Source organism: Canis lupus, chromosome 10 (assembly GCF_011100685.1).
Source record: "Canis lupus familiaris isolate Mischka breed German Shepherd chromosome 10, alternate assembly UU_Cfam_GSD_1.0, whole genome shotgun sequence".
Lineage (NCBI taxonomy): Eukaryota > Metazoa > Chordata > Mammalia > Carnivora > Canidae > Canis > Canis lupus.
Genome location: NC_049231.1, coordinates 5,897,574 through 5,912,692, shown reverse-complemented (window position 1 = coordinate 5,912,692; position 15,119 = coordinate 5,897,574). Strand labels below are relative to the sequence as shown.

The 15,119-nt window shown below is 35.5% G+C and overlaps 1 protein-coding gene across 9 annotated transcripts in view; it reads right to left on the bottom strand.

The window, feature by feature from the left end:
* USP15 (ubiquitin specific peptidase 15) overlaps positions 1–15,119 on the bottom strand; it is a 124,525-nt gene that overhangs the window by 86,280 nt on the left and 23,126 nt on the right. For all 9 annotated transcript variants that reach the window (XR_005365321.1, XR_005365319.1, XR_005365320.1 and 6 more), the window contains one exon: positions 7,024–7,154. Coding sequence is in view for 6 of the 9 variants with exons in the window: in XM_038549857.1 (XP_038405785.1) it covers positions 7,024–7,154 (131 nt within the window). In the remaining 3 variants the exon portion in view is untranslated. The remainder of the gene's footprint in view (positions 1–7,023; positions 7,155–15,119) is intronic.

The window sequence follows — 15,119 nt, the reverse complement described above, 5'->3', positions numbered from 1 at the left end:
AGGATGTATTTCTTCAAAAACAAGGACTCAAAACCATAATTCTATATCACATCTAAAAAAAACTAATCCCTTCATATCAAATATCCAGTCAATATTCTAATTGAACCAGTCTTATTTTTATTAAGATCCAAATAAAGCCCATACACTGCAATTGACTGCAATAAGATGCAATAATATCTAGCTGCCCCTCTTTTTTTGATGTTGGCAGGCATTAACCAGGACCGAGATCAGGATGGGCAAGCTATGACCCATGGGCTACATGTGACTTGTCATCTATTTTTGTAAATAATATTTTACTAGAAGATAGTCATGCCCATTCATTTATATATCATTTATGGATATACCCAAAACAGCAGAGATTAATACCTTCCACAGAGACTACTATATGGCCCTTTACAGAAAAAATTTGGTGACCACCCCCGACCCCAGGCATTATTTTATTTTTGATCAGTCTTCCCAGAATTGATATTTGTTTTACTGGTCTACTTTCACTGTTCTTTAGGAGTCAACTTTGTTCATTTAATATAGTTTTTACTCCTATTTACAAATGTCTATTTATTATTATTATTTCTTGATTAGGCTTAATTTCCTTTTCTTCTCTTAACTTCTTGAGACAATAGATTTTGACTTTCTTCTTTTCTAATATATGCATCTAAGCTATCCCATTCCTTTTAAGAATGCCTTTAATCATTCTTTTATGTTGTATTGTTATTGAGTTTAAAATGTTTAATTTTACTTTGTATTTCTTCTTTGACCTAAGGATTACTTTAGAAATATATTGTTCTGTTTCTAGAGAGTTAGGAGACAGTCTAGTTACTTTTTTGCTACTGACTTCTAAATTCCACTGGGGCAGAAAATACACTGAATAGTTTCTATCATTAGAAATATACTGGAGGAAAAAAAAGAAATATATTGGGATTTGCCTGATGGTACAGGAAAAGGTCAATTTTGGTAATAATTCCACTTAAGAAGAATTTTTATTCTGCATATACTAAGTGCAACACATGTCAATTAGGTCGTGCTGCTTAATCATGTTGTATAAATCTGCTTCCAAGATCACTCATGTGGTTGTTGGCAGTCCTCAGATTCTCTCCAGCTATTGGCGGAGATTTAGTTCCTCATTATTTGAGTGCCTCTATAGGACACCTACATGGCAATATGGCTTCACTCAGAGTGATTGACAGAAGAGGGAGAGAGTGAGTGCATGCGTACAAGAGAGCGCAAAAAAGCACTCCCCATCTTTTAGAAACTAATCCCAGGAGTAACATATTATTACTTCTGCCATATTTTGCTGGTCAAGACTAACTCCAGTACAATGTGAGAGATTACACAAGAGTATGAATACCAGGAGATGTATCACTGGGGAGCATTATGAGGGTGGCTACCACAGTCCACTCTCTGGCTCCCAGTAAGTCACAGTCCCTCCCCACAACATGCAAAAAATACATTCACTACCTGCATAGCCCCCCAGCAGTATCACCCCTCCAAGTTCAGAAACTTGTCGTTTATATCTGATCCAGGTGCAGATAAGGATCCTTGGGTATAGCTTAAGCACCTTGAGTAAAGTTCTCTATAATTCTGTGAACTACAAGATGAGTTTTCTGCACCACATACACCCAAAATAACATTGGTGGGGCATGCAGAAGATATTTTTTAGATATTCCTTTTTTTTTTTTTAAAGATTTTATTTATTTATTCATGATAGTCAGAGAGAGAGAGAGAGGCAGAGACATAGGCAGAGGGAGAAGCAGGCTCCATGCAGGGAGCCCGACGTGGGATTCGATCCCGGGTCTCCAGGATCGTGCCCCGGGCCAAAGGCAGGTGCCAAACTGCTGCGCCACCCAGGGATCCCATTTTTTAGATATTCCTGTTAAAAGGGGCAAGGAGGAAAGAGGAACAAAGGAGTCAATGCTCTACAGAAATTCTGAAATCTACCTGGGCAAATACTTATCCTTCATTAGGGCTTATTCTGCCCTTACCTGAAAATGACTCTTCACCACTTGATTCTGCTTCCTGAGTCCTACTATTTCCATGAAAGTTAGCATGTGTTTACAGATGAGTAAATTCTCAGTCTGACTCCTGCTTGTAGAAGTCTAGGAGACCTCTGATTTTACACTGTCCCTGCAGCCCAAGAAGATATGGTTCTTGAAAACATCAAAGGTCTCCAGTGGATCTAATTGCAGTCTAATTCCATTAGACAAAAAGTCACATCCACTAATGTCCTCTAGATATGTCCTATCCTGGTTTATGCTGAGAAAACTGAAGGGCAATGCCCTTAAGCTTGTTAGAAGCCCTACTGTTCTTAGAAGTCACATGCTGAGAGGAAGTATGAAGTATACCCTGAAAATTTTTAAAGGGCCTTTTGTCTGAACAGGATTGTGAGGCACCACTTTTGATTTTTCTGAGGTCTTAAAAAGAATTTTACAGTCGTACCCTTGGCTAATTTAACCTTAGATCATGCTTTCCTGAGAGTGCCTTGAGTTTCATCTTGCTTGGGAATATATAGTTTCAGCATTGTTTGTGATCTGGAGAGGACAAAAATCCTTAAAGACTAGTAAGTATTAGCTCCTTTTTAAGAGCCTTTTCTTTAGTTTCTTTCTCCCTTCTTACATCTGACTATACGCAGCACAAGAAAAATCCAGCAGTTTTGGCAGATCATTCAGCTCACTGGATATATTATTTACCTTTCAATTCATGCAGTTGACATGTTGCAAAACTTTCTGCTACCTTATAATAAAGATCACTTTGTCCTGGGTTCCAAAAAGATTTTCCTCACTTTCCTTTAAGTCCTCACTGGCAGCCTCCTCAAAGTCTACAATTCTACTAACCATTTATTCAAGGCACCTTTGGCTTTCATTAAAACTCTTACAGGTTTTTACAACTTCTACCTCCTGCCTGGTTCTAAAGCCACCACCACAATTCAAGTTTTGCACACATTTTCCAGGTACCAAAATTAGTTATCAGTTTTCTACTGCTGCATAATAAATCACCCCAAAACTCAGCAACTTAAGAGAGTAAATATTATTTCACATAGTTTCTAAGGGTCAAGAATCTGGAGCAGCTTAGCTGGGTTGTTCTGGCTTGAGATCTCTTGAAAGATTGCTGTCAAGCTGTGGGCTGGGGCTTCAATTATCTGAAAGCAGAATGAGACTGGAGGATTCATTTCCAAGCTCATTCCCATGGCTGTTAGCAGGCCTCCATTTATCTCTACTGGTCAGAGATCTCAGTTCCTTACCATGAGCCCCACCACAGGGTGCCTGAGTATGCAGTTGAATTCCCAGACTGAGAAATGAGAGCAAGTGGGAGTGTGTACCCAAGGTGTCTTTTATAATCTGATCTTTTTTATTTTAATGAGGCAAAACTGACATATATATTAGTTTCAGATGTAAAACATGATTCAGTATTTGTCTATGTTGTGAAATGATCCCAATAAGTTTAGTTAATATCCATCATCCTATTACAAATTTTTTTTCTTGTGATGAGAACATTTAAGATCTACAGTATTATTAACTACAGTCACCATGCTATATATTACATATCCATAACACCTATTTTATAACTGGAAATTTGTACCTTTTGATTCCCTTGACTCTAAAATCTAATCTTGAAAGTGATATATCTACTATAACTTCTGCTATAGGTTACTAGCCACAGGAGACTACCCAAGTACATGGATATAAAGAGGAGAACATCGGAGGTAAAGTAGGAGGCTACTATTTCAATATATATGCAAGTATTACATATTTAAAATATATGCATATATTCATCCCAGTAAGAAATCACCAGCATTTTAAACAGTCTGCCTTAAGACTTATTCACAATATTTACTGTTGTCAATCTACAGTTTTTCCTTTGTCTCCAAGCTTCCATATGGAATAATCTCCCTTCCATTCTGAAGACTGTTTTCTATTTCCTTTAGTGCAGGTCTGCTACTAACAAATTCAATCAAGTTGTTTACTTGAAAATAGTTTTCACCACCTGAAGGATCCTTTTCTGAAGAGTCCTTTCCTTTGTTACAGAAATCTAAGTTGGCAGTTATTTTCTTTCATCATGTTGAAGACTGTTACTTTTTAAGCCTTCATTTCTCTTGAGAAATCATTGTTTATTCTTACTTTGAAAATAACAGACTTTCCTTTTTCTGGCTACTATTAGGAATTTTTTGCCTTTGCTTTTGAACAGTTTTAATGGGATGGTTTTGTTTCATAGATTTTTTAGCATGGGTTTCACGGCATTTCTTGACTCTATATAGCATGTCACCTTTCATCAGTTTTAGAAAATTTTCAGCTATTATTTTCAATGTTATTTCTACCCTATTCCTTCCTTTTCTAAGAGCCCACTTCTTTTTTTTTTTTTTTTTAAGATTTTATTTATTTATTCATGAAAGACACAGAGGGGAGAGAGAGAGGCAGAGACACAGGCAGAGGAAGAAGCAGGCTCCATGCCAGGAGCCCGACGTGGGACTCGATCCCGGGACTCCAGGATCACGCCCTGGGCTGAAGGCAGGCGCTAAACTGCTGAGCCACCCAGGGATTCCCCTAAGAGCCCACTTCTATGTATATTAAATTTATGCACTGTGCTCCGATCTTCTTTGCTTATTTCTGTATATTCCATCCCACAGTCTCTCTAAGCTTTAGTCTGTATATTTTTCAACTGATGTTATTCAGTTTACAAATTTTCTCTGGTTCTACTTAGTGTTTTATTCAAATACTGAGCATTTACTTCTTAATCTTTTTATATTATTTATATATATATATATAAAATATATATAAAATATGTTTTAGAAGTATATAATCACATTTAGATCTTAATAGTTTTGTCTTTCAACTACCTTATTTTTTAAAACATAATTAGCACAGTACTTTAAAGTTTCTATATGATAACTCCATTATCTGGATTCTTTATGAGTCTCTTTCTACTGTCTATTGTTTCTAACTTGGATTTTGGTTCCACTGTATTTCTTGTTCATTTTTGCCTATTCTGTCGTCGTTGTTTTAACTGAGTTCCTGACTCTATAAACAAAATATTTGAGAGATGATTTGAGGTCCAAAGAGATGGTTAACTTTGTTTTTGTATCCACCAGTCTTAGATTCCTCAATTCAATCAGAGATTAGTAAAATTCAAAGTTGGGCTTCAGACCCAAAATAACAGTTATTCTTTTAAGTAAATTTCATTGTCACATGGGGCAAAGTAAAGGTGGAAATTTCCAGACTTACTAATTTTGAAGGAAGACACAAAACTCCAGATAATTTTATGCATACTAACATTTAAATATTATCTTACAGGTTGAATAAATTCAGACTATCTTATTTTTTTTTTTAATTTTTTTATTTATTTATGATAGAGAGAGAGAGAGAGAGAGAGAAAGGCAGAGACATAGGCAGAGGGAGAAGCAGGCTCCATGCACCGGGAGCCCGATGTGGGATTTGATCCTCAGTCTCCAGGATCACACCCTGGGCCAAAGGCAGGCTCTAAACTGTTGCGCCACCCAGGGATCCCCAGACTATCTTATTAAAAATAAATACATGGCTTCCTAATAGAGAAACTTTTTTTCTTTCTACTAGTGTGAAGTTTTCATGATTTTTATTTTTTATGTATTTTATTTTTCTTAAAGATTTATTTATTTATTTACTTACTTATTTAAAAACACACAGAGAGGCAGAGACATAGGCAGAGGGAGAAACAGGCTTCCTGTAGGGAGCCTGATGCAGGATTCGATCCCAGGACCCCGAGATCACGACTTGAGCCAAAGGCAGATGTTCAACCACTAAGCCATCCAGGCATCCCTGATTTTAATTTATTTAACTTCAATTTGCTATTAGATACAGATTTGAAGAAATCCTACTATGTGTTCTTTCAAAAAGTAATGCCAACAAAGTTGTTGTCTGTTTGCCATACCAAATACTTGTATAGTATAATATGCTATCTTCTATTAAGAGAAAATAAAAAAGTATATCATTAAGGTTAAAGTAATATAGTTTAGCATATCTGAAAATATTCCAGGCACAGATTTTCCTTTATTCCAGGAAAAAACTTCTGCTAAGCAGTTTTAGAGCTAAACAATCTATCCTTCAATTGATCAAAACAGTCAATTCTCTAGCAACTACAGATATAACAATAAGTCATTTTATATGTATAAGGCTAGCATTCATAATGACAAAAATCCTAATTTTGAAATGGTTACAAGAGAAGGCTGAGTGAGGCTAAGGAACAAAACTAAACTGAACCAAATCAAAGGTACATTCACATTCTATTTAGAAACAAGATTTAAATTCTATAACTAAACCATCAATATATACATACAAATTCTTAATACAGCTACTCTGCAGCCGGTTATAAATAAATCTATGCATGGTTTGGTCTACTAGAGGTTTATACCCTTGTGTTACATACTTTGGCTTTTTAATCATTTCTGTGCAGAAAAAACCAACACAGATAAATAATTATATGCTCAGAGATTCTGGTCTCCAAACCCTACCTTCTTTCCCCTTCCCTGCCTGATACACTAACAAATACTTATCATGTAAGACTGGCAAATCTACTTTAAACATTTGGTATTCTGCTATGATGACATCTTCACTTTCATAAATGACTTTTTAGTTCCAAAAAGTAAAGATAATGGGCCATCTTTAATGTTTCTAGACTATAATTGTAAAACTTCTAGCACAGTGGTTAAGAAAACAGATTCCCAAGTTTCTAACTTGATGTGACTTTCTAAAAGACCCTGAGCTTCTCAACCTCTGTCCCCATTTCTCATCTATAAAATGAAGGTAATATTTACCCTATAGAGCTTCCTATGAGGATTAAATTATTAACTTAATAATTTGATATTTATAACAGTGGTTAGCAAATAATTAATCCTCTACAGGTGTTAGCTGTTATTATTATTATTATACAGTGTTACAAAAAGTAACATTTTGATCTTTTTCTCCTAGACTATTGATGAGGCTTCATGAGTCATTAAATTAACAATAATATGTGAACTATTTCAAAAAATGATTTTATTCACTTATTCTAAATATGTACCTTTCGTGCTATTGGTTCTTGACCTTCCATCAATGTGTACCAGCTGACAAGTTTATTCCAGCCCTCAGTTGGCAATAGTATATAATCCAATTCATCAATAAGATGTTCCTTAAGTGACTGGGCATCACCATCTGCAAAAGAAAAAAGTAAACTCAAAAAATAAAAAGAAACAATAGTACATATATCTAAGTACTTTAGTATAAACATCATAAATTATTTAAACTCACAGAGACTAATTTAAGTATTTAAATGAATTCTGAAGAAAGCTCTGAAATTCACATATAAATCTACATATTTCAAAATAAACTGTTACTTTAAAAAGATACAATGTGCACCAGTAGTCAATGAACAGTATTTAAAGACATAACTTTTTATAAAGCTTTTTAAAAAAATACTAAGGTGACCTTTAAAAAAATGCCAAGGGATCTGAAAGAAAATTTCCCAAATGTTTTAAGTAGGAGATCCTCCACATGGTAACTGGTCATTCTAGTATTAGCTGATGAAGGAAATTCAGAAGCAAACAGATAACCTTTTAATGACCCTGAGGCATATGGGCTGGAAACCACAAAAGGGCATCTTGTGAAAAAAATCATTACGCCAGAAGGCCCACGATCTAGATTCCTCCCCCAAAATCTCAAGCAGAAGTAGTTGTTCAAATGTAGTGCTAATTCTATGATCGTTAACAAATTTCTTGTTAAACTAAAAATTTAGTACAGGACAGGCCAGAGATCTAGAAGCAATACCATGAGTTACACATGACAGTCCTAATCTGAGACTTACTTATTATTATCTGGTCCTTTTACCTGACTTTTCAAAATACAGAAACAGATACAGTTCATTGAGTTATATACACCATAAAGTAGATTGAGCCAGTCTTAAATGAAAAAACATTGGAAGCAAATTTGTTCTCAGTAGCATCTCCATAATGAGAACACACTATTCCTAACTAGATGTAACAACATAAATCTAGAAATTGGAAAAATTCTGAAAGGATGGAGAGAAAGTTATTTATTCCATCTAGGATCAATCTATGGGCACAGAATTAGACTAAACTTTGAGAAAAATCTTCCTATAGAGCAGAAGTTATAAAACTTTAAATTGTATAATACAGACTTTAATAGTAGATGCAAATTAAGCATTAATTTTTTAAACTCAGTTTTTTAAACCCAGTTGTAATTTTTAATTCTTGCTGGGGAAACTAACAATTTGGAACATATTTTCAGAACCTGCTAAAGATGAAAGCAGCTTACATATTCTAAACCTTTATATGCATGAGACATATTACAGTAGACAACCACATTATCTCAGTCAGTTCTCCAAACAATCAATCCTATTAGATAGGTATCTCCATTTTGTATTGGAAAATATTTTCAGGGAAACTGAGTAACTTGCCCAAGATCATACAGAAAATTGCAGGTACTGTGAAAAGTGTTACTAGAAAACACTGCTCTCTCAGATAACTTTTCTTTCTTTCTTTTTTTTTTTTTAATTTTTTTTATTTATGATAGTCACAGAGAGAGAGAGAGAGAGGCAGAGACATAGGCAGAGGGAGAAGCAGGCTCCATGCACCGGGAGCCCGATGTGGAATTTGATCCCGGGTCTCCAGGATCGCGCCTTGGGCCAAAGGCAGGCGCCAAACCGCTGCACCACCCAGGGATCCCCTCTCAGGTAACTTTTCAAAACAATATTAGGTGGTAGATATCTCCAAATTAATCAGTGAACAGGTTCAGGTATTGATTAGCTTGCCGAAGGTTACACATACAGAAGACTATAGAAACTAGATTCAAAAAAAAAAAAAAAAAAAGAAACTAGATTCAAACACAAACTGGTTTACTCTAATATATCCATTTTCTTTTACTATTAACAGACTGCCTTGAAGAAAACTTAGGAAAAGAACGAAAAGTTTAAAAATTAAGACTTTTATGCTGTTTTCCACAAATCAAGAGTGTGAGTAAATGATTTATGTATCAGAATCCAACAGTAATTTTGTTCTAATGTATCTAATGGACGAAATAAAACAATGAATTTATTTTTAAGGGAGGAGACTACCCCTAAGCTAAACACAAAAGAGCTGGTATTTGTTATTTCTGATATATTGATATATAGTTAATATACAATAAAATGCACATATTTAAAGTGAACTATTAGGTATGACACAGCAAAGCAAATATGAAACCATCACAACCAAAATGATGAATATATTCATCTCCCTCAAAGTAGTCCTCCTAGTAGTCCTTTGTAATCTCTCCTTACTGTCTCTCCAAGTGTACTGCCCTGTCCCCAGAAAATCACTTATCTCTATTTTGCTACTATAGACTAATGTGCATTTTGTAGAATTTTATATGAAAATTAAGTCTGTTTTGTTACTACAGGCATTTTCTTGATTTTTAAAAAGATTTTATTTATTTATTTATGAGACAGAGAGAGAGGTAGAGACATAGGCAGAGGGAGAAGTAGGCTCCTATGGGGAGCCTGATGCGGTTCTCAATACTAGGACCCCAGGATCATGACCTGATCCAAAGGCAGACGCTCAAACACTGAGCCACACAGGTGCCCCATTTTCTTGAATTTTTTATAAAAATTAGATGTACTGTTTTTGTTTGGCTTCCTTTACACCACATAATCATCTTGAGAGTCATCTTTCTTTCTTTCTTTTTACGTACCAACCAATACTTCATTCCTTTCAGTTGCTGGGTAGGACTTCATCAGATGAATATACTATAATTTTCTTTTTTCTTTTTCTCTTTTTTTTTTTTTTTTTTTAATTTTCTTATCCATTCAGCTACTGATGGGAATTTGGAGTTGCTTCCAATTTTCTCTATTACAAATAACACTGCTATGAACATTCACATATCAGTATTCACATATGGATAATGCTCTCATTTCCTTTGGGTAAATATGTAGGAGTGGAATAACTGGTTTCTGTAGTAAACGTGTATTTAGCTTTTTTTAAAATTCCCTATTTCATTTCCAAAAACAGTATATAAAAGTACCACTTGTTTCACATCCTTGTCAACACTATTGGTCATTCATTTAAATTTTAAATGAATTTTAAATTTTCTGATACACATATAATAGTACTTCATTGTGGTTTTAAGCCTCATTTCTCTAATGACTAATATTGTTGAGTATCTTTGTAGTTTTTGAAAACTATTTTGTTGTTTTTTTAAAAGATGTTATTTATTTATTCATGAGAAAGAGAGAGGGGCAGAGACAGAGGCAGAGGGAGAAGCAGCCTCCCCGCAGGGACCCAGGGATCACCCTGAGCGAAGGCAGATGCTCAACCGCTGAGACACCCAGGCGTCCCTCCATTTTCTTTCAACTCTTTTGCCTACATTTCCCACTAGGTTTTCATGTTATCTTCATAAAGTTTTGAGAATTCTTTACTCTGAATATAAGTTTTTCATCAACTAAGTGAACTCCAAATATTTCCCCCACATTGTGGTTTTTGTCTTTTCATTTTTTTTAACAGTATCATATGAAGAGGTTTTTATTCCTGATCAAACACAATTAATGGCATAAAGTTCCTTATTTCATCAACTATGCTTTTTGTATCACATTTAAGACACCTCATAACACAATGTCACAAAGATTTTTTTTCCTGTTTTATAGTTTATATGATCTGTTTTGAGTTTATTTCGTATACGATGCCAGATATGGATCAAAATTCAGTTTTGGGGTTTTGTTTTTCAAAGCAGATACCTAATGCTCAAGCAGCATTTGTTTAAAAGACTATCCTCTCTCTACTGAGTGGATGTCCTTTTAGATTCTCTAATATGTTCAATTGGTCCTTACCTCACACACTACATACAAGTATTAAAACTGACCAAAGTCATAAATGTAACAACTAGAACTATAAAACTCTTATTTTTTAAAAGATTTTTAAAATTTATTTATTCATGAAAGACACACACACACAGAGGTAGATACATAGGCAGAGGGGGAAGCAGGCTCCGTGCAGGGAGCCTGATGTGGGACTCGATCCCGGGTCTCCAGGACCACACCCTGGGCCAAAGGCGGCGCTAAACCACTGAGCCATCCGGGCTGCCCCCTATAAAACTCTTAGAAGCAAGTATGACCCTGGATTAGGTGATGCATTCTGACACCACAGCCCCAAGTAACCAAAGAAAAAATATAAACTGGACTCAGAATTAAAAACTTCTATACGCCAGGGCAACCCTGATGGCCCAGCGGTTTAGTGCCGCCTTCAGCCCAGGGGGTGATCCTGGAGACCCAGGATCGAGTCCCACGTCAGGCTCCCTGCACAGGGCCTGCTTCTCCCTCTGCCTGTGTCTTGGCCTCTCTCTCTCTCTCTCTCTCATGAATAAATAAATAAAACCTTAAAAAAATATAAAATAAAAATAAAAACTTCTATACTTCAAAGATACCATCAAGAAAGTAAAAGACATGGGATCCCTGGGTGGCGCAGCAGTTTAGCGCCTGCCTTTGGCCCAGGGCGCGATCCTGGGGACCCGGGATCGAATCCCACGTCGGGCTCCCAGTGCATGGAGCCTGCTTCTCCCTCTGCCTGTGTCTCTGCCTCTCTCTCTCTCTCTCTCTCTCTCTCTGTGATATCATAAATAAATAAAAATTAAAAAAAATACTAAAAAAATAAAATAAGAAAGTAAAAGACAGGGGATCCCTGGGTGGCTCAGCGGTTTAGCGCCTGCCTTTGGCCCATGGCACGATCCTGGAGTCCGGGATTGAGTTTCACGTCGGGCTCCTGGCATGGAGCCTGCTTCTCCCTCTGCCTGTGACACACTCTGCCTCTCTCTCTCTCTCTCTCACTCTGTGTCTATCATAAATAAATAAATAATTCTTAAAAAAAAAAAAAAGAAAGTAAAAGACAATCTACAGAATGGGAGACAATTTTTGGAAATCATATACCTGATATATATTCCAGAATATATAAACACTTAAAACATAAGAACAAAAAGATAATCCAATTAAAAAGCAACAGGATCAGGACAGACATTTCTCCAAAAAACTGTACATAACCAGCACAGATAAGATACTTCGCATCATTAATCACTAGGGAGATACAAATCAAAATAATGAGATACCACACCATATCCAGTAGGATGACTATAATAAAAGGACAGACAATGGTGCTGGCAAGGATACGGAGAAACTGGAACCTTCATATATTGCTGGTGAAAATGTAAAATAGTGCAACTATTTTGGAACACAGTCTCACAATTCCTTAAATAGTTAAATACAGAGTTACTATCTAATCTAGTAATTGCACATCTAAGTATATGCAATTCATTAGCCAGAAATTGAAAACAACTCAAAGATCCCTCAGTTGATGGATTAATTAAATGTGGTATATCCACAGAATGGAAAATTATTCATCTATAAAAAGCAATGAAATATTGATTCATGTTACATGGATGACACGTTAAAACTCTGTGTTAAGTGAAAATATTAAAGGCTACATACTATGATTCTATTTAGATGAAATGTCCAAAATAGGTAAACCCAAAGACAAGGTAGATTAGTGGTTGCTGAGGGTTGGGAAGTTTTAGAGGGAAAGGAGAGTGATTAAAATATTGTGGAATTAGATGGTGGTGACGGTTGTACAACTTTGTGAATATACTAAAACCACCGAATTTTACAATTTAAAAGGATGAATTCTATGATAGGTAAATTCAATTTCAAATTTTTTTCTCTCTCAATTTTTTAGATGCCTACTAGAAATGTAATTTGGAATTGTGTTGAATCTATAGTTTGAGGGGAGAAATTTGACAATATTGAGTCTTTGACCAACATGTATTCTCTATTTAGGTTTTAGTTTCTATCTGCAATGTCTTCTAGTTCTCAGTGTACAGGTCTTGCACATATTCTGTCAGATTTACTCATATTTTATATTTTTTGATGTTATTATAAAATGTATTCTTAAAATGTCTATTCATGTTAGTGCTTTGTTAGCATATAAAGATACAACTGGGTTTCAAAACAGTGATCTTATATTCCAGAAACATTTATTAGTCTTTAGAAGCTTTTTTTTTTTTTTTTTTTTACAAAAACATCTTATTTATTTATGTGAGAGTTAGAGCACACAAGCAGCGGGGAGGGGCAGAAGGAGAGGGAGAAGCAGACTCACCATTTAGCAGAGAGCCTGACTTGGGGTTTGATCCAGGACCCTGAGATCATGACCTGAGCCAAAGGCAGATACTTAACTAAGCCCCAGGTGTCTCTAGGAGCTTTTTTTTTTTATGGCGGGAGGGGGTGGGGGTGGGGAGTAGATTCAATTAAATTTTCTACATGGACACAGCTGCCTGTGAATAAAAGCAAATTGATTACTTCTTCCTATACAATCTGTATGCTTTTTATCTCTTCTTGCCTTACTGCACTGGGTAGAGCAATTCCAATAATGTTGGCTGAAGAGAGGAGTGGACACTCTTGCCTTTTTCATGTCACCTGTAGGTTTTTCATATGCCCATCATGAGGATGAGGACGTTTCTTTCTATTTTACTCTTTTACCTTACATGATATGTTACCTTTTAAATATATATCTCTACATGACATATATATGATTTGTCATGATTGCAGGTCACAACTGACTTGATTTATTAAACTTCTGTTTAGACAAGATATTGGTCTAGTTTTCTTGAAATGACTGTAAGATTTTGGTATCAAGGTAATGATGGTTTCATAGCATGAGTTGGGAAGTATTATCTCCTAATTTTCTGGAAGAGTTGTATAAAATAAGTATTTCTCCCTTAAATATTTGGTTGAACTCACCAGTGGCACTACTTGGAAACCATTTCTATAATTCGGGCAATCTATTCTTTTGGAATGTGCTTTGGTAGTTTTCATATTTTTCATCTAGTTTATTGAATTTAATGGCATAAAGTTCATGATATTTCTTTATTGTCCATTTAATATTTGTGGATTCTGAATGTACTCTTATTACCTATCTTGTATCCCTGATATTGGCAATTGTGTCTTTCTTCTTTTTATTCTGATCAAACTAAATATGGATCAATTTTGTTATTCTCACAAAGAATCTGTTTTTTTAATAATTGATACATATCACATTCATTTTGAAAAGAACCAGCTTTTAGTTTTATTAATTTTCTTTATTTCTCTCTTCTTTCTTTAATTTCTCTTCTGAATTTATTTTTCTTCTTTTGTTTACATTTAATATTTTCTTTTTTGGTTTCTTAAAAACCAATGTCACTGATTTGAGACTCTCATTTTCTTTATCTATATACTCACATATTATATAATTATATATTAACACTGCCACTCCAGCTTTCTTTTGATCAGTGTTAAGCACATGTACTACTTTTCTATTTGCTGCATAAAAAACTAATATAGTGGCTGAAAATACTTTTTTTAAAAAAGACTGATTTATTTTGAAAGAGAGGTGTGGCAGCGCAGAAGAAGAGTGTCTTAAGCAGACTCTGTGCTGAGCGTGGAGCCCAATGTAGGGCTTGATCTCACAACCTGAGCTGAAAACCAAGAGCTGGATGCTTTACAAACTGCACTACCCAGGCACCCCGAAAACAATACTTATTTTCCATCTCACAATTTTGTGGGCTACAAGTTCAGATGGGCTCAACTGGATCCTCCACTTTAAGGCTCATAAGGCAGAAATCAAGATGTCAGATGGGCTGATCTCCTATCTAAAGACTCTGGGGAAGAATCTGCTTCCAAGTCCATTTGGATTGTTGGCAGAATTCAGTTCTCCACGGTGCCAGGTTTGAGGTGGTCTGTTTCCTTACAGGCTGTGGGCCATGTCTGTCTCTGTTCCTAGAGGACACCTGCCTTTCTTCTCACATGGCTTCTTCCATTTTCAGACCAGTAATGATACACTGAGTATTTCTCATGCTTTAAATCTCTGACTTCTGCCAACAGCCAGAAAAACAGTCTGCTTTTAGATTAGATTAAAATCACTGGGATAACCTCCCTTTTGCTATACAACATAAATTATCATGGGAATGATATCTCATCCTATTCACAGGCTATACCAGTTTTCTAAGGGGGAGATGATTATATACAAGTCACTGAGAGTCAGTCTTAGAATTCTGCTTACCATAATATGGCATACCTTTTTCAATTTCTTATAATCCATGTGTATCTTTATA